The sequence below is a fragment of the Papio anubis genome, chromosome 4 (assembly GCF_008728515.1).
Source record: "Papio anubis isolate 15944 chromosome 4, Panubis1.0, whole genome shotgun sequence".
In the NCBI taxonomy this organism is placed as follows: domain Eukaryota; kingdom Metazoa; phylum Chordata; class Mammalia; order Primates; family Cercopithecidae; genus Papio; species Papio anubis.
Window position 1 is genome coordinate 46,814,514 of NC_044979.1, and position 20,003 is coordinate 46,834,516.

A 20,003-nucleotide genomic window follows, 5' to 3' on the forward strand; every position below is an offset into this window, starting at 1 on the left:
TTTCTGACTTTTAGAGAAGAAATGAGAAGACTATGTTACTGTAATCAGAAAGAGGAATGTTTTGGAACAAATATTCAAATATCGGTGATGTCATAAGCCCTTAGGTTCTATGCTGTATGATAACATTACTTAGAGTACTAATCATTTTTCATGGTCCTAGTTTGCAAATAATAAAAATGAAGTGTTACTGAGATCAAGGGAGTGTTCAATTAGTATCTTACTGTCTAGTTACTTATAACACCGAGTCAGTTTGGATGCCCACAGCCATCAATCATGTCCTGATGATTAAATGGTGTTCCTTTTACTCTCTTTGAGTCCTGTAGTCATAGCCCTTGGAAGGCAAAAGTCACCTCAGAGTTTATGTAGCCCAGTGACCTCATGTTATAGATGAAGGCTTTTGGCCTCAGGTTAAATGAGTTACTGCCTAGCCGTGAGCTGGTACTGGAGTGGAACTCTTCTGATGTTGTTCCTTCTTCACCACGCTGCTCGAACTTGGTCTGTTGAAGTTCTTGGTCTGTTGAAGTGGCTGGTCGTTCTGGTATTGTCCTCCCGTAACCCATGTAGCATTCCTCACATTAACTTACAATCAGATCCTGGTTACTGTCTGCAGAATGAACAATAGCTAGGCAACTTTCTTTCCTAGTTATCTTGTAGAGTATTTAAAACAAAATTGTTATCTATGGTATTTACATATATACTTTTTCTTTTTTAATTTCACAGACAATTTGAAATGGTTATTCCCACTGAAGACTCTGTTATCACAGAAATGACATCAACATTAAGAGACTGGGGAACCATGTGGAAACAACTCTATGTGGTTAAGTAGCTTTTTAATGTCACGATTTTTCAGATAAAGAATTGTTTTAAGAAATACATGAACATGAGTAAGCATTAACTAATATAGCACCTTCTGCAAGTCTCTAGGACTCCTTGGGGATATAGATATTAACAAGACAGTCTTGTTGCAATCTCTGTGTCCACTGAGCATGGGTTTTGTAAGTAATTTTTCAATACCACAGGAATATAAAAGATTATTTTTCTGGCATCTAACCAAATAGGATGGTTTACATGGACTATTGTTGAACCTCCTGAATATTTTTAATTTTCAGGGAAAAATAAAATTCAACACAATTTCAATGGCAGTGGTATTTTATCAAATTCAAATTCTATAAGTAATTCAAGTATACTGTAAATGACAGACTTCTTAGCTAGTATCAATGAGAATATTCTAAATATACTAGAGAAAACAATGTTTCTTGAGGGGAAAAAGGATCTGTGTTTTGGAGATATGTAGTATATATTTATTTACTTATTATAAGTAATCACATTGGGAACTTATATGGCAAATCCCATGGTAAGTACTCTTTGATGCAGTATCTTCTTTAATCTTTATTACCACTCAAAGAAATAATAATGATAATCACATCCAGCTTATAGATGAGAAGAATGAGGCACAGAGAGTGAAGTAAAGTAGTCACCCTTGATCAAGTAATGGGAAAGTGGCTGAGCTGGGGTTCTGGTGTGAATATGGTGCTCTCACTCTGAACCCCACTGTAACTGCGGAAGTCTGGGCGTGGTGAAATATTGGGGAAAACCCCATGCTATTTCTTCTTTTATTTTTAAAGAAATTTGTAGAATAGTTTAATCATTTGAAGGGATGAATTCAAAATACAAACGTGTACTTATCCTGACAAAATGATTTAAAACAGCCTGTCAAAGAAAAAATCCAAATTAGTGAGGGACACTGGCAGAATGATAGTGTTTATTGTCTGTTACATCTAAAATGCAATAGGGTATTTCATCGAGGCAAGAAAATCTTACAAAGTCACTAGCAAAAACCCTTTGATGCTGGACTTCTCTGATTAAACCCCCCTGGAGCTGGTAGCTTTAAGACTCACTATGAAAATCCACAAGACAACCTTAGATGAATTGGCAGAGCATAGGTTTTGTAAATACAAAGTCAAGATAACCAACCTCGAGGGCTCTGTGCTAGGGAAGTGCAAAGAAATGCAGATCTCCTTTTTAAATTTTCTTTTTTTTTTAATGTTGGAAAGAATTCAACATCTGATATTATTTCACTTAAAGTAACATTGTGCTTGGCACTGACATGGAAAAAGAAACTATTTGAAATGCTCAAACCACTGCATTCTAAATACCTGACTTAAGAGTTATAAAAATAATGACAGTGTGAGTGTTGTCAATAGCTGAACTAGAACACAAGCACTTTTCCTTTTATGTAGCTACTAGTGGGGACCAAACTTGAATTTCCTCTGAATTCTGCCTTATCTAGCTATTTTCACCTGTGTTCGAGGTTCCAAATATCTATTCTGGGGACAGACTTTGTTGGTTTGAAAATCTATATGTTGTAAACTCTACAGGTAACCTCTTCTCCTCCTAGTGTTCTGAGTAATTGGGAAAGAGATACTTACCTAAATGTTTCCCTGGACACTGGAATGGTAGTCCATTAGTAATTGGGAAAGAGATACTTATCTAAATGTTCCCTGGACACTGGAATGGTAGTTACATTAGAAACAAATGTTAAGTTTAACTCAGCGGTATTAGATTTTTGACACTGGGAGTGAAGCTACCTTGGCCATGTCAGACCTTTGGTTTCTCTTTTCCTAACGTAAATGTTTTGTCACAAATGTTTTGGTTCAAGTTCCTCATGCTCAAGTGTGTTTAGGTTATTGTCCATCCTCTTTTCCAACAGTTTTAAGGCACCTAGCTTCTCTACTGGAAGATGTTTGATGAGGGCCATAATATTTTATAAATTGTTAGCAATTTATATGACAATGCTTAGCATAAAAGCACATGATGAATGCTTGAAACATGCTAGTTGCTTTTTAAATAACATTGCTAAGGACTTAAATAATGGTCTTTAAAAATACCACTTAATAATCAGTAATGTAACCACTGAGGAGAAATATAGCAGCCATCTTTTACTGAGTACTTTTGTGCAGGCCCTGAGCTGGACATTTTACATCTCTCTTTCCTGGGGCTCTGCCAGGCACTTTTTATTCTTGAATCTTATCAATGATAATTTACCTAGGGTCTCATGCTGAAGCCTCAATCTAAATCTAAGTCTGTTGCTGCCAAAACCTGTACTGTTTTCATTTTAAGGCAAATAAAAGCTCATCCCTTTCTAAAACACTAAAATACTCTCAATTAACTTTTTGCTATATTTTTTATATATTTCCAGAATCTCTTGGTATTATTTTATTCTAAGTGTTTAATATTGTGCCTTACCTGTTTTCATTTAGCACTAAATCAAAAGCATTTTTCATATATCTGAATAGCCTTCATAATTATCCAATGTTTAAAGAATCATGATTTTATGACTAGATGTTCAGTTGTAGACCTTTTTCTTATACTAGTAGGGCAGGTTTGCTGGCCAGGCCTGTGGTATGTCAGCGTTCTTGCCACACCTGGATTTTCTTCCCTCAATGGAGAACTGACCAACTGATTTTCAGCTTTATAAGGGATCCTGCAACCTTTTCATCTTAGTGTTCTTTTAAACTTAATACTAGAGATGACATCACAGAAAATCAAGTCCATCCTACCAAACAACTACAGGATGCCTTTCCCAAGAGAAGGCAGGTGACTTTCTCCCTGTGACAGTCAGTTCAGAAAGGTGCTGTCTTTCTTCTTTGCTATATGAGATTTGACTTGTTTAATAACTTGCTTATATAATTTTATTGACTTAGGTGGACTTTTCCTTCCTACATTGACTTCCTCAAGTGTTTCTTGATCTTCACTGCTTATTATTTTGTATCGCCTATAGACAACCTACCTCTTGAGATCCACAAAAATTAACATGTTTAAATCAAGCTCTTCATTCATGCATTCTCCAGCTGCTAGAGATACACAGGCAGACGGCCATTGTGATTGAGCACTTACAGCCACAGGGAGGACATGGACACTGAGCAGTTAATTACAAGAGTATTGTGTTACAGTGGCCTTGTAATGGCTTGTATGGGAGTGTATAACGTGAGTTAAGAGTGAGAAGCAGTAGAAGAATGGGCTCAATAGAGTGCTTTCAGAGTTCAGAGAGAAACAAGATGATTTGTATTGAGCAGGATCAGGGATGGCATCCTGGAGAATGCTTTTTATTCCTCTGGCTAATTCATCTGACCTGCACATCACATGAACATTCTTCAAGACACCAAGTACTGAAAAAGCAAATAACACGTCACTACTTTTTAAAATAAAAAATATGTGATGACTGAATGTCTTTACCCATCACCCAGAATAATTTGATATTTCTGGCAGTTTACAGCTGTAGAAGACTTTAGATGGATGATAACCTCAGTACTTTCATATCACTACTCATGAAGTCCAGTCATAATCTTTGAAGAAAGTAAAAGCATAGCTAGCTACTGGTTAAGAAAGACAAAGGGTAAATAGTTAGATAAGATTTACTCTGGCCAGGCACGGTGGCTCATGCCTGTCATCCCAGCACTTTGGGAGGCCGAGACAGGCAGATCACGAGGTCAGGAGTTTGTCCAGCCTGGCCAAACATGGTGAAATCCCGTGTCTACTAAAAATACAAACATTAGCCAGGCATGGTTGCGTGTGCCTGTAATCCCAGCTACTCAGGAGGCTGAGGCAGGAGAATCGCTTGAATCTGGGAGGCAGAGGTTGCAGTGAGCCAAGATCACGCCACTGCACTCCAGCCTGGGGGACAAGAGCTAGACTTCGTTTCAAAAAAAAAAAAAAAAAGATTTACTCTGTTGTCTCTGGGGTAACGGATATATATTTTGGTTTTGGGAAAGAAACAGTATTTGTAGGGGGCGCATTCTGGACCGAGCCCAAAACAATAACAGTACTCTAGTACTAGTAACAGCTAATACTTACATATTTTTTCTGGGTCAGGCATCGTTCTCAGAGTTTTAATAACTCATTAATCCTCACAACAACCCTGGGAAGTAGGTACTATAATACCTGTTTTACAGATGAAAAAACAAGCACAAAGATGTTAATGAATTGTCAAAGCTTTTTCAGCAAAACTGAAATTCAGATTGAAGTTGTTTGGCTCTAAGTAAGTTGATGTTCTCTGCCACTGTGCTGTAGTGCTCTCTGCACAGTTGCCACCACTAATCCATAAAACAGCCTTGCAGAAAGAATGTGCTGCCCATGTACAGATGACAGAATTGATACTTAAAGTCTATAACACTAGTAAGTGACAAAACCAGGATTTTAACTTGTCTGCTTTCCAGTAAACCACAGAGCTTAAATGAATTTCACAGGCGATTATCTTGATTCTCCACGATTGTTTTAAAAGTAAGAAAGAAAGCACTACCTTTTTAAAAGTCTAAATACTGGCCCAATAATAGCACTGCATGTCCATCAATGAATGAATTTGTGTGCCCAACTTCTGAAAGGGGATCCAATAAAGTATTGAAACCAATATGCAAGAAATATAATTGGAAAACAATGTCTTCCATTTCATCAGCTTTAGTTGCACGCAGCCATGGCTCAGAGAAGGGAGAAAAGAATGTGAGCAAAAGTGATCAGGGAAGATTTCCTGATGGAGGTGGAAGGCAAGCCAAACCTTCTGGGATAGTAGCATTTGAGTAGTGTTTAAAAAATTAATAAAAGGAGCTCTTGAGAAGTAAAGTTGCATTTCTGGACATGAGAGCAGTGTTGTGAAACTTAGATGAAGCATATAGAGAATGCAACGAGTGTGTTTGTGGACAGTGAGCGAACAGTTTGTCTATTAACAGACATCTGTCCAGAGTGGCAAGCACATAGTGGAAGGGGCCCCTTCCCTTTCCTTTTTGGTTACCCCACAACTCAGTATGGAGACTGACTGCCAAACCTCCACGTGTTTGTATTTCTTAGCGAAATGAAGGCGATCTCTTCCACCGGCTGTGGCACATCATGAATGAAATTCTGGACCTGCGGCGGCAGGTGCTGGTGGGCCACCTCACCCACGACCGGATGAAGGACGTGAAGCGCCACATTACTGCCCGCCTTGACTGGGGCAATGAGTGAGTATTGAGCATCACAGGGTGGCCTCTAGTAGGTGAACACAATGGAAGTGACATAGGCCTGAGCCAGAACGTGGTAATGTCACTGGAAGCAATCCTATGGGCTTTTCCATGTTTCTTGTTTTTGGAGGCTTAGTGCGAACTGTCATTGATAGAGCCAAGAACCATTTCTTCTCAAGCTGGTGTGGGCAATGAAATGTCGTTTGTTGTCTAGTATCATATGTGGCCTGATGGTGTGGACATGCTCATGGAAAATGAAATGTTCACAGCAATGAATTAGATGTGGCTTTTGGCTAAAATGGATCCTATTCTCAAATAGGCTTTAGGTTTGGCATGTGGATTTGCTTTTAAAATATATCTCTTCCATATCATGGTAATAGGTCACCAATGTAATCTGGAGGGAGACACTAATATTAACAGCTTCTGTGAAAGGTCTTATGACAAGTGCACTGGTGGGGCCTTTTATTGTTGCTGTGATTAGTCCTTTGTATTACGTACATATTAACTACTTTGAGGAGCTGCTTGAGGGAACTCAGCAAAAAGCTGTTCTTGACCAAGATTTATTTTTAAACAAAACCGTGACTAATTTAAAATACCAGCCATGTACTGAAATGGTAAATCTAATCACTGAAAGCTCTGACCAAGGCTGATATTGTACTAAATGCGAATATTAACATAGAAGTGAGAAATTAGAATAAGCCACCTTTGACTGAGATCCTAGGGTTGCATGAGGTTTAGGTTTAAAGCGGTGGCATGGTTCCTTAATAACCCACATGGCCATATCCTCCCTTCTTTTCCTCTCTCCAAATCCCCATTTGCTATTTCAAAGGATCTTAGGGCAACAGAAAAAAAAGGAAAGCAGACAGAAATGAAGAAAATGAGGGGAAGTGAACCACGGGTAAATTTGCCTCTTACTGAATGTGGAAAAACCAATTTGAAGCAGAATGCCACTTCCCATTACCATAGGAAATCACTTAGTCAGAAGCCAGGTTTGATTCTTCCCAAGATGTTGCACACTCTGAATGTGAATACCCAGACCTACTAACAGATTTTTAAACCTCCATCTCACTCAGAGGACTTCTGGTATTTTGTTGAATAGGATGTGCCGTTCATCTTTTTACAGACAATGAATAGAAGAGCCCAATTCATTTATCTCTAGAAGATTCATTCCTGTGAGAAATGAAACAGGTACAAATGTGGAGAGGCAACAAGAGCACAGGACTGGGAGCTCTGCTTTCCTAGGACCTGAAGCAAACTCCTTAACCCTCTTCATGTCAGTCCTCATCTGTTGAAGGAGGAAGTTGAACTAGAAAAGGCGCAAGGCCCCTTTCAGCTCCAGGATGACATTTAAAACACACAGCACCTCCTAACAGATTAGACTTCCCAGCCATTTACAGGGAACTTCCCATCCTGCCATGGGAATGAATTTCACAGGAGATTATCTCGAATCTCCATGATTGTGATGTGAGGTGGAATGGGAGTGGAAGGGGTCCGTTGGAGCGAGACCTGTGCTGCCTAATGTTTATTTCTTTATTGTTTTGAAAAACCTTTGAGGATTCTCTGAATTATTTTGGGTCTTAGTCATTATGCTGGTCCTCATTTCAAGGACTAGTTTGTAAATAGGAAGAAAGTTGGAAGAAATTAGCTTATCCAAAATAACATAGGAATGTAGATCAGGCAAGAAAATGATACTTCTTCAGTTTTATGAAAGAAAATGATGGCAGATGAAAAGGGGAAGGAAGGAAAAACATTAATTATGACTGAATCATGACTCAGTTTTTGACTTACGTAAGTTCTGGCTTGTACTTTGGGCAGTTCTGTGGCTAATTTATGATAAGACGGTAAAACATTGATGCATGAAAATGAGCAGTATAATTTATTTAGATCATCTTCAACTTCATGAATTTTCTGAGCTGTGATTCTGTTTTCTTTGAAATTCTTTGACTGTTTATTTTAAAATAACTTACAGTACAGAGATTATGAATTTACCTTATTTCTTTAAGTATACATTTGTTTTCTTATTGAATAGTGCTCATGGAAAGCAAATTAAGATAATCTCTTGCCTATTAAACTAGATGAAATTGTCCTGCAAAACAAGCTACCAGCACATAAATCTCTGGATGAACATCCATTAAGAATATGTTCCATCTCACGTTGTATATCAAACTGTTGAAGAGTAGTGAAGAGAAGCCCTCTTGATGTGGGAAGCTTAGGAAGAAGAGATCATTAATCTCATTTCCGAACAGGGCCAGCAAAAGAACTGGTCTTGCCTGGGAACCTCAAACAGCACTAAAATAATGGTACATGTTTCTGTTGCCCATAGAGTCCTACAACACGATGTTCTTTGACTTTTCTGCTAAGATTATGTGAGAGGAGGCAATCAGTTAATCCTTTCTTCTTGATGTCACAGAGTAGTTTAGTGACTGAGTTGATATAAAACATGATGCTCTCCCTGTGTGATCTCCTCTCATCCTCTCTCTCCCCTGCTTGCCTCATTTCTCCTTATTCTTTGTAAAGCACTTCTTTGATTTTACTCTGTAGGCTAGGAAACCTCAAACCATGGGAAGATATACCTAGGAATTAACAAAACCAAATAGAAACAAATAAGATTCTTCATAACCAGGACGCCAGGAAGCCAACAGAAGCCAAACAGTCAAGACTATGGGAGAAAAAGACTTGTAGATTACAGGTTTCTGAGGCTGCAGAATTTTTGCACTCATTCTGCAGCCATGTAGGTCACCTGTCTTCACGTATCTTACCTTCCTCCTGCGTGTGACTGATGTCTGAATTTCCAAGTTCAAATTCTCAAAGAGGGAATCTTATTGATAGCCAATGTCTAATACTGCTGTTTGGGCTGAGCATTTTATACCAGCCTCTCATAAGCTGCTGGCCAGTCTTTGGGTTATTTGTCCTTAGGTCAGGTGCTTACCCATAGTCCAATCAGGTGCGGCTCAGGAAGGGGAGATGGTCAAATGACTACCTTGTCTGCCACCACCACTCCCAGCAGAGAATGTGGATGGAGCAGCTTCTGATAGAAGGAGCTATGAGTAAGACAGGTATCACACATGATTATATGCCGTCTTTCCTTTGCTAAATGATCTTCATCAGTAATATTGACCCAGTGTCAGATGATAACTTACACTGTAGTACAGTGGTTCTCTTTCAGAAGGGAATGGAGAATGGAGAATAGACCCTATCAGAATCCCTGGTGAGATGTAGCAAGGGGGAACATGGACATTTTGAAAACAAATCACAGTGCTTGTTGTGAGTTAAAAATTCAACTAACATTAAATAATGGGTGTGTGAATTTTTCTCTAGGTTTCCCAAAGAGAACCATCATTTAGGAAAATTGAGAAACTGTTTTAGTATCTGAAAGACAGCTCCTACTGTCAAGGAGGTGACAGCTTTCTAATCTTCTTAAGAACAAATAGCCCTCAGGGTAGCTGGGACAGTGCCTGGCTTGAAGTAGGTGCTGAATTCATAAGTTTTACTTATGAAACCTTAATGAGATTTTTGGGGAGGGCATGGAAGAATTTTAGGTTTTTTTAAATACAAAAGTAAGCAAGCTGTGGTTCTATAATTGGAAATGTGATGCCAGAAGGCTTCCGTGTTAGAAAGAGTGGTGATGTGAAAGGGATTCAGAACAAGTGATCCTCAGAGAACTGAGCATGCGGTCTTGGATGTGGCGGTTGAGGGGTTCTGCTAGAGAAGAGGGTATCTTGGCCTTGATCAATAGGGCATTACACAGGCATTGTGTAGCCTTTGAGATGATTATGGAGGGTTAAGGAGATGAACAGAACTGTGTGGCATTGGTGTCAGCATTGTAATGTGGGTGCCCTGGAGGGGATTATGCTAGGAAGGTCGCTAAAGGGAAGCTAACCAGAATAGAATTAGACTCATGTTCCTCTGTTCATGGGAAGACATCACAAGTCAATTGCCACACTTGGTACTCTGAGGCTGGATATAACCTTAGAATACTTCTCAGCACAGCAAGCCACATGTCAGCCACAGTGAAATCTGACATAAAGGGTTAAACTCTTCTGCCAGCCCAGGCCCCAAACTCATTCCTCATTTCCATTTCCTGCCTTTATTGAGTTTTTCCTAATGACTGACCTCAGAATTTGCTGTAAATAAGGACCATGCATAAGTTGCTAGAGATTCATATAAGAAATGTGTTGCCTCTGGGCACAGCTAGGTATACTGGTGCTAGGTAAAATTCTAAAGGCCAAATTTCCCTCCCCTCAACTCCAGTTTCTAGAACCACATGATGTCTAGCTCTAGTTTCCATTCACTCCAGTGTGGAAGGCCTTCTCTTGTGATAATTTGAAGGGTGCTGAAGGCTTCACACCATATGGTGCTGAGGCCCCCAGTGGCAGGAGCACTCCACTGAGAGTGCCAACCCATCCCTCCTGGATTTGCTTGTCTTTCTCATCTTCTGTGTTTCAAGTTTTGCCCAGTGTCCAGCCAAGTTATGTTGTCTACCCCAACTGTGGTAACAAGTCACACAAGGTAAAAACTATGGGTGAGAGAAGCATGGTGGGTGATATACCTAATTTCCAAGTGATGTAGTAAAAAACAATTGTTTTTTAACGTATTTCATGGAGATAACTTTTCCCCCAAACGTTTGCAATTTGTTTTCTAGACAACTGGGACTGGACCTGGTGCCTAGGAAAGAGTATGCGATGGTGGATCCGGAAGACATCAGCATTACTGAGCTCTACCGATTGGTACGTACAGGAAATCTTGGCTCCCAGCCTCCCTGCTAATTTTCTGGTTTCCATGGCAGTCCTCATACTTGTTTGATTTTGTAAGAACAGGATGTTCCAGGATTAATTTAGAGAGAATAAAAAGACTTGAGAGCTGAGGTGACCATGCCCTCAGTACAGTACTGAGACACTTTACCTGTCTAAGAATAACGTGGTACTCTCCAGTGGGCCCTCAACGCCCAGGCACCAGGAAGTCAGTACAAAGACGTTTTCAGTTCTTTTGTAAATCTTTCTACTTTTTGCCTAGTCTAGTGAAATGTTTACAAGTCATGCATAGTTATCTGTTGTGTTTGAGGACCATACTGTGACTAATGATGTCTAGTCTTAGCTCAGCAGCATGTTAACCTTCCTCCTGCCCCCATTAGCTCTATATACATATTGTGTGTGTGTGTGTGTGTGTGTGTGTGTGTGTGTACGTACATAATGGCACTATATACGCCAACTACTGAAACAGTCTCCTTAGTCTTCAACTGCTGAACTTACACCCACCCTTCCCAGACTCCAATCCATTCCTAAGTACTGAAGCCCGTGAATCATCCTAAAATATTTGATCATATTGCCCATCATGGTCTCACTTATGACTTGAGTTTTTTTCTAGTTACATGGTAAGTTAAAGTCCTGTTTTTTTGCTTGGCATCCAGGTTCCCCAAATCTGGTCCAATCTGCCTCTGTTTAACCTTGTATTCTTAAATAATTGTATGAAATGTACCTAATATCTTGATATTAGCTAAGTTCTGAAAATCCAAAATCAGAGAAGAGGTGGCTGGGATGGGCTTTCAAAAACCATCACCCTAAGCATAATTGTACTTTGATCTCATTACTGCTGCTTCTTACCATAAAGTTCCAAGAAGGACTGCCTATCGGAAATAGTAGACTCCTTTTTGGATGATCCTGCCTCTTTTGGCATATCTTTCCAAGCTTATTTTTCTGAGAATAATGAGATATTCTTAACCTGAAGATTATCTATATCTGAAAAACGTGGAAGAAAATTTCAGTAAGTCCACTGGGAATGTGTCTGATTTAAGAAGGCAGTTCTTAATATTGCTTTCAGATTTTTCCATGATCATCAAATTGATGTTCAGATTATCTGTACTTCATTGTGTCATTTGGAATCAATTCCATTTTTTAGAGGATATTCTTTATAGTATATTGAATTTCTTCAGAGTGGTGGTGTGTGCTGCTTGCCTTCATGACATCAGTGCTAAACAGAGTATCTGGCATGTAGTGAGAACATAGTTAGAGGTCAGTTAGTGGGAGGCGAAGAAGGAAAAATAAGAGCATTCCACATTAAAGTCATCACTGCCTCTTAGCTTACATAACAAGTATAATCAGTACAGTTTGTCAGTCATACCCTCTGATGTGGCGTCGTTATTTTTGTTCATTTATTTAACTTATTGAACGTCATATGCTCTCACTTTTAAGAACATCTCTCACTTAATTTTTAAGTTCCTTTAGGGAATGCACTGTATATACCTCTATATGTTCAAGATAGTCTTGTACAGTGCTTTTGCACTAAGTAGGCACCGAGTCAATGCTTTGAAGATCATTATGGTATCATGAAAAGACTGGATTATTGGCTCCAAACAAGTGCATTTACAATCTCTCTCTCTCTTTTACCAGTTATTTGGGTCTTGAATTTATTATTTAATCTCTCACAGCCTCAGTTTATTCATCTACTAAATGGGGAAATAATTATTTTCATGTTTATTATGAAGATTAGATAAGAAAATATATGTAAAATGCCTTTCCTTGACAGATAATATTTGCACAACACGTAAGCATTTGGTCAGTTTTCATTCCTTTCTTTATTTCATCTGCATTGGAGAGCCAACAGGGTAAAAATAATTGATGCCTCATATTCGGGTTAGATTTGGCTGTGTCATGAAAAAATAAAAAGTAGAAGCTAAAACATGATGGAAATTTATTTCTTAAAGTATAAAAGTTTAGAAACAGGAATTTCTGGGTTTGGTTGTGGTTTTATGGTGTGAAAAGGAATCTACAGCCTTATCTTTCTACACTAAACATGGCTTCCGTCACCAAGAGCACCTCTAAGTGCAATATAGCTGCAAGAGTTCTAGCCATCATATTTGCATTCCAGGCAGTAGGAAGGAGACAGATTTCTCTCAGTTGATTCAAATACTTTAATGAACCTTTCTGGAAGTTCCACACAACACTTGCACTTACATTTCAGTGGCAGAGCTTAGGCACACCCCTGTATTTAGTTGAGTATGTCAGCTATTGGATGAATAACTGATGTCTGATGCAAATATATTTTATTTTCCTGAGTTTGATTTTGTGCATATGTAATTTTGTCTCTGTTCTTTTCATGTAACATTCTATATGGGATGGCAAATTGATTTCACCTCTTTCGGCATTCCAGTTTATTGGTGGTGGCTGCCTAGAGTGCAGTGTTGATAAGATTCCAGGGTCTCATCTAGGGTCTCATTGATTAGCCATGTTGGCCTTTGGTGGGAAAGACAGCAGGGGATATTTTAGTATGTTACAGCTGAGATCCTAGTTCAAGGCCTTCATTTTACAGATGAAGAAAATAAAACGTGATTTGACATGAAAACTTATTTTCTCCTCAGTGCTGGTTGCACTTGATTATTTCCAAAACAAAGAAAGTAGCCCAAGAACAACTCAAATAATTATCAGCTTCAGAAGAGCGTGTGCTTTTCTTTAAGACAGTTTCTTTTTCTTCCTTTTTTTTCTCTTCAACTTTTATTTCAGGTTCTAGGGTACATGTGCGGGTTATGCAGGTTTGTTACATAGGTAAATGTGTGCCATGGTGGTTTGCTGCACAGATCAACCCGTCACCCAGGTATTAAGCCTAGTATCCATAAGGGAGTTTCTTTTTCAAGTTTCTGTTTTATTCTGGCCTAGCAATAATAAGATTCTCTGTAGTCCTGGTGTTTTTCTCTGTTCAACATGAAAGTGACTATTGATTTCACCAGGGAGGGTTGGGAGGCACCATCACCAATCCCTTGTTGTTTGGCAATTCATTGTCACTTTGGGTCGGTTAAGTGGCCCAACACAGAGGACATTTGATTAATTGTTGCTGCTTTTCTTCTTTTACTTCTTCCTAGTCAGTGTCATGTTTGAAACACAAGTCTTTGCATCTTACCAAATTCGTATTGCATCATTAGAAAAAAAAGTCTCACTTTAGGTTCTTGATAGCCCTGTTAGCAGATCTTTCTCACCTAATTGTGTTCATGTAAGCAGGAAAAGTGCTAAACCTCACAGTGTTAGCATATGTCCACTTAGATATTTTGGTTTAGTGCCAAAGGCAAGATTTCAATCCCTCTATAAATAAAGGGAACCTTATTAGCCAGCTTCTCTCCTATTTGTGCCTGCAGGTTTCTATCTTTTTGGAAACCTTTCTTGGTTTTGTAAGATCATGCATCTGCTTACTCTGCAATCCTTAGAAGGTGAGACTAGCAGATCTCAGATGGAACACAGTAGTTCTCACATGCAATTTCAACCCAAGGGGATATTTGGCATTGTCTGGAGACATTTTTGGTTGTCACAACAGGAGATGGGAAGGAGAGATACTATAGGCATCTGGTAGGTAGAGGCTAGGAAAAGCTGCTAGATGTCCTACAAAGCCCAGGACAGCCCCTATAACAAGGAAATATTCAGCCTAGTTGTCAGTAGTCCTGAGTTTGATAAACCCTGATGTAGACAGTTCATTCAATAATTAATGCATTATTTGAAGATTAAAAATTTGAGTCAGTTAAGTAAATCTTTGGGATGAATCTGTTTCTTCCCCTAATCAAAGAGATAGTTCAACTGTTAAGCACAGTTAGAGTAACTGGTAGGTGCATTTGTAGCCACAAATTAACTCAAGCTCTTGAAGTGTGAACCTGACTTTTTAATTTTATTGTAATAATACTTTCACAGAGATTTTTTTAGCAGTTTGCCAAAGTACTGAATTACCAAGAGAAAAGAAAGTAATCATAACCTACTAAGTCCAAATGGTCCTAGACCTGAAAGAATAGTGGGGATGGGAAGAGGGGTATTTTCAGTGCTGGAGTGTGCCGGATGTGAGGGCCCATGTTAAATGTGCAAAGGGCAGAGTCAGGCAGGCTTATTACTAGCATGCATTCAAAGAACAAAAGTTCCAAGGCCATCATTACTCGAAAGACGCAACAATACATTGTTTAGTTTGCTGTGATTTGCATCTGTCTGCACATGATCCGGATCAGTGATTCTCAACCCTCATTGCCCATTAGAATCACCTGGGGGAGCTTTTAAAACTACCAGTCTCTGGACCCCCCCAGCCCCTAGAAATTCTAATTTAATTGTTCTGAGATAAGACCTGGGCATAAGTATTTTTTAAAAGCTCTCTTGGGGACTCTAAAGTGCAGCCAGGGTTGAGAACCACTGATCTAGATATATTGGATTCGTTGCACGAGTAAAGGAGCTAATTTTTTCTCCTTAATTCTTAGTGAACGTCATGACTGATGCAGGGAACTTTGCACTGTTTGAGGTTAAGAGCGGATATCTCCTTAAGGTCTATTCTTTTCATAAGGTTTTTACATCTGTTTCTGTAGCTCTGGCCTTTAGTAGTCATTCAATTCTTCATAGTAGCTTGTGCTCTGTTACCCTTTTAAGTAAACATGTTTTTCTTTTAAGTAAATCAGTAAATACGGTAGCAATTCTGGTGGGGTGGAGGGGGGATGGGAATGCCTTGTGAGTTAGAGATGTATTTTTATGAACATATGATGCCACTTTTGCCACAGTTGAAAAAAAAATTGTTAAAGCACAAAGTAGAGCAACCTTTATAGAAAACAAGCCAAAATCGTTCTTCTTTCCTACAGTTAGAATATTTTTCTTCAGGAACCTGTGTTTAGTAATTATATCCCACACATGCCTCAATGCTTAGGTCTACTTTTAAAAATGACTTACTTACTCCCCACTTTTACGAAGAGATTCCCGGTGTACCTGTTGAGTATACAGTGATTATAGATGAATTTAGCTGAATTTTTTCTACCCTTTGCTTCTCAAGTAGTTCAAAATAAAAGTTTTAACTTTTAAGCATGAAAAAATTCTAGTGATTTTATGTTGCGTTAACACTTGTAAATTTACATGACATTTTGGCTTCAAAATTTGGTCATTCAGTAGTTTTTGAACTCAAAGGCGTAAAAAGATGGCTAATGTAGACATGGGGTCATTTATCCTTCAACAAAGGCTGTGGCTCTGTTACAATGAAATTGAAATCCCTGAACTATTTTTTTAATTGTCAAAGTGATCCAAAAGAGTTAGTTTTTAAAAATTAGTCTGTGCTATGAAAGTGATAATCTTCCATGTTCTTAGCACCTGTTCTATTAATACACAAGCCTAGCCACATGTTTTTCCTGTACTCTTATCCTGAGTCAGTATTACTCGAAGTGTGGTCCAAGAAATGGCTGGACCGTGAACTGTTGGTCCAACTATACAAATGACAAGTAAATGATTAGAAACCTTTATGGCATTTGACATTGCCATGGCATTTTTATTGTATTCATGAAAGAATCAGTCTGCAGCAAGTTACAGGGAGAAACAAACTGGTCCCTCACTGCAAGCAGTTTGAGGAGCTCTAACCTAGATAGGTAAATCCTGCACCCTCCTTAACTCTCAGCTAAAGTGCCATTTTCCCGGGACGCCTGCCCAGTCTCATGTCAAATCCCCACTTTTATACTCTCATCATAATCTGGATCTTTAGGCCAGGCACAGTAGCTCACACCTGTCATCTCAGCACTTGGGCAGACTGAGGCAGGAGGATTGCTTAAATCCAGGAGTTCAAGACCAGCCTGGGCAACATGGTGAAACCTTGTCTCTACAAAAAAATAATAAAAATTAGCTGGGTGTGGTAACACATGCCTGTAGTCCCAGCTACTCTGGAGGCCAAGGCGGGAGGATCTCTTGAGCCTGGGAGGTAGAGGCTGCAGTGAGCTGAGATCATGCCACTGCAGTCCAGCCTAGGCAGCAGAGAAAGATACTGCCTCAATAATAATAATAATAATCTGGGTCTTTGCTTCGTTCGTCACAGTTGCAGTTTTACACGTGTATGTGTGACAATTTTGTTCATGTCTGCTTCCCTTAGTAGATAGATGCTCTGTGAAGGTGTGAACTGTTTCTGTTTTTGCTTCTCATTGTGTTCCCAGGGCTTGATACCTAGCAGATACTTGAATGTATGTTTGATCAATGATCATCCCCATGTTATCCTCCTTCCTCAACTTGTGAATGATTCTTTTTCTCCCTCAACCTGTGGGAACTCACATCTTGTCTTGTTACCTAAGTTGAACCTGCACTGGCTGTATTGAGGAAGGGACTCAAGGTGGACACAGATGCTATTCTTAGCTTTAGACACCTTACTGGCTTTCCTAAGTCTCTCCCTATAGCTCTACAGCCAGTTAGAAACTATGATTTGCCACAGCCTGTCTCAGACAACTACCACAACTTTACAATTTAGTATCACCTAAAAGAACTTTTAATTATGAGTAATGAGAAGTTATAACTTAGATATAATTTAGTCTGTTTTTTAAAAAGATGACTAATAATTTGTTCTCATCTTGGGAGTTGATAAGGGAGCAAAAGAATCCTTTGAACTTCCTGCTTCCTGAATCTACTCAGTGAGTTGTTATTTTCATATTAATGATTTTAAAAATTCTTCAAGCAAGGTTCCTTGATAATCTATAAACTTCACGGTTTCTTATTTTAGAAGTTGGAAGAAAATTTGGAATTTAACATCCAAAGTTAAATTGGATGTCTTCCGGACTATTTCTATGTCTATAGTCCAAAAGACATAGACTGTATATTTTGCTGTGGATTTAGATACCAAATCCACAGCAAAATAAAAAGTATGGCATAGGACATCACAGTTATCCCATAGCTAACTAGTTTGTTGGGTCTTATTATTTCCTTCAGTCCATGCTGATCATGTTTTTGTTGGGGGGTGTCATTCAGATGGAACATCGACATCGGAAGAAGGACACCCCGGTGCAGGCCAGCAGTCACCACCTCTTTGTCCAGATGAAGAGCCTCATGTGTTCCAACCTGGGAGAGGAGCTGGAGGTCATCTTCTCACTCTTTGACAGTAAAGAGAACCGGCCAATCAGGTACCTGCACGTGGAGATAGTGTTTCAATGTCTTACTGTTAGAATGGTGCATATTTGTGCTTGGCAAGATTTAAGATATATGATCTTGTATACTTTTTACTCTATCAGCCCCAATTTTCTCACCAGTAGAACTCTAAGTTTCTAAGCTTCCTGTTCTTTGGATGTTTCTGTGAGGGATGATGAATGCAACATTCTTTGAAAAATTCAGAAGGGCTATAGAATCAGAATAATTGATATTAAATTGAAGTATGGCATGGATATAAAATCTGTTATTTGTTTTAATTATTTTGTATTGGTAACATGAAGAAAATACAGATTCTCTGGAGAAGTTTGCTTATCACAGTCAGCATGCTGTATCTTTCAGATTTTTAGTAAACCATTCTGTTATTCTTATCCTATCTGGATCAAATGGTTTAAAGAGACAATTAAATACTTAGAAACCTTCCCATTAAAGTTTCAGAGCTGTGAGATGAAACCAATTTTCACATATTTCTTTTTCTTTCTCAGTTCTCTGAGTCTTACCCATTACAGTTCTCTTTTGGTTCTCTTTTCTCTTTTAGTATTTAGGAAAAGACATACAGTGTATGTTTTGGTTGTTACTCGAAAGTCTCAACTCTTATTAAAACTTTTTTGTCTAAAATTTTTAATATTTGTTTTAAAGTTAAGCACAAAACTTGCCATCTTTTAGATTAAAAATTTCACAGTTAAATTGCGAATTCGAATTGAATCACACAAATCACACATAATGACCCAACTGTACCATGCTTTAAAAAAAATACTTTTCAATAAACAGTCACAATTTTAGGCAATACCGAGTCTTATATATACACACTTGCATATGTATACACACATATGTATACACACACATATATACACACACGTATATGCATTCACATATATATATACACACACGTGCGCGCGTGCACGTGCGCACACACACACATATATAAGTGTATAGATACACACACACACACACACATATATATATATTTTTTTGAGCTGGAGTCTTGTTTTGTTGCGCAGGCTAGAGTGCAGTGGTGTGGTCTCAGCTCACTGCAACCTCTGCCTCCGGGGTTCAAGTGATTCTCCTGCCTCAGCCTCCCGAGTAGCTTGCCCAGCTAATTTTTGTATTTTTAGTAGAGACGGGTTTCACCATGTTGGCCAGGCTGGTCTCGAACTCCTGACCTCAGATGATCCACCCACTTCGGCCTCCCAAAGTGCTGGGATTACAGGCGTGAGCCACTGTGCCTGGCCTATTATTTTATAAACAGAAAATAATCTTGGAGTAATTCTTTTCTGGTAGTTTTTTTTTTTCTAGGGAATATGTGTGAAGTTTATTTTTAATGCAGTTACAGTCATAAAATCTTTGTTGAATTAAGTTATATCTTAGTCATTATCTACTAGTAAGTGTACTTTTTATTTCTTGACAGTGGACTATGACCATAGAATTTAGAAAGTGGTGTTTTTGTGCACCAGGGACAAAATTTATGAGGTGTGGAAATAACAGTGGTAATACAGTTTTAAAATCTACTTTCTACACTATTAGAGGAAATGAATCAGTGTGTTAAAAGAACTTTGCCTCTTTACAAATCAGCACTACTAAAAAGGGAAGTAAAAGGCATGAAAAACTGATCCAAGTTACACTTTAGAAATGTGGACAATTATTTAGAGATACTTGTTTATATGTCGAAGTGTGTCTGGTTTATGGGTAGTTTAGTTTATAAAATCTTTATAATATTGTCTATATAATACGTGATCTCTTTAATATGCTTTATAAACTATATGGAATGTAAAAGGAAGAACTGAAGTTATTCTTTTGCTCATTTCTGTTAAACTAAAGTTTTGTTTGTTTGTTTGTTTTTGTTTTTGTTTGAGACAGAGTCTTTCTCTGTCACCCAGGCTGGAGCTCAGTGGCACATTCTCGGCCCACTGCAACCTCCACCTCCTGGGTTCAAGTGATTCTTGTGCCTCAGCCTCCTGAGTATCTGAGATTACAGACATCCGCCACCACGCCCAGCTAATTTTTGTATTTTTAGTAGAGACAGGGTTTCACCATGTTGGCCGGGCTGGTCTTGAACTCCTGGCCTCAAGTGATTCCCCCGCCCCGGCCTCCCAAAGTGCTGGGATTATAGGCATGAGCCACTGTG

The 20,003-nt window shown here is 38.8% G+C and overlaps 1 protein-coding gene across 1 annotated transcript in view; it reads left to right on the forward strand.

Annotated features, from left to right (window-relative positions):
- DOCK4 (dedicator of cytokinesis 4) overlaps window positions 1-20,003 on the forward strand; it is a 472,974-nt gene that overhangs the window by 208,092 nt on the left and 244,879 nt on the right. The window contains exons 5-8 of the mRNA XM_031665939.1: window positions 721-817; window positions 5,842-5,990; window positions 10,633-10,717; window positions 17,705-17,856. Of these exons, the coding sequence (XP_031521799.1) occupies window positions 721-817; window positions 5,842-5,990; window positions 10,633-10,717; window positions 17,705-17,856 (483 nt within the window). The remainder of the gene's footprint in view (window positions 1-720; window positions 818-5,841; window positions 5,991-10,632; window positions 10,718-17,704; window positions 17,857-20,003) is intronic.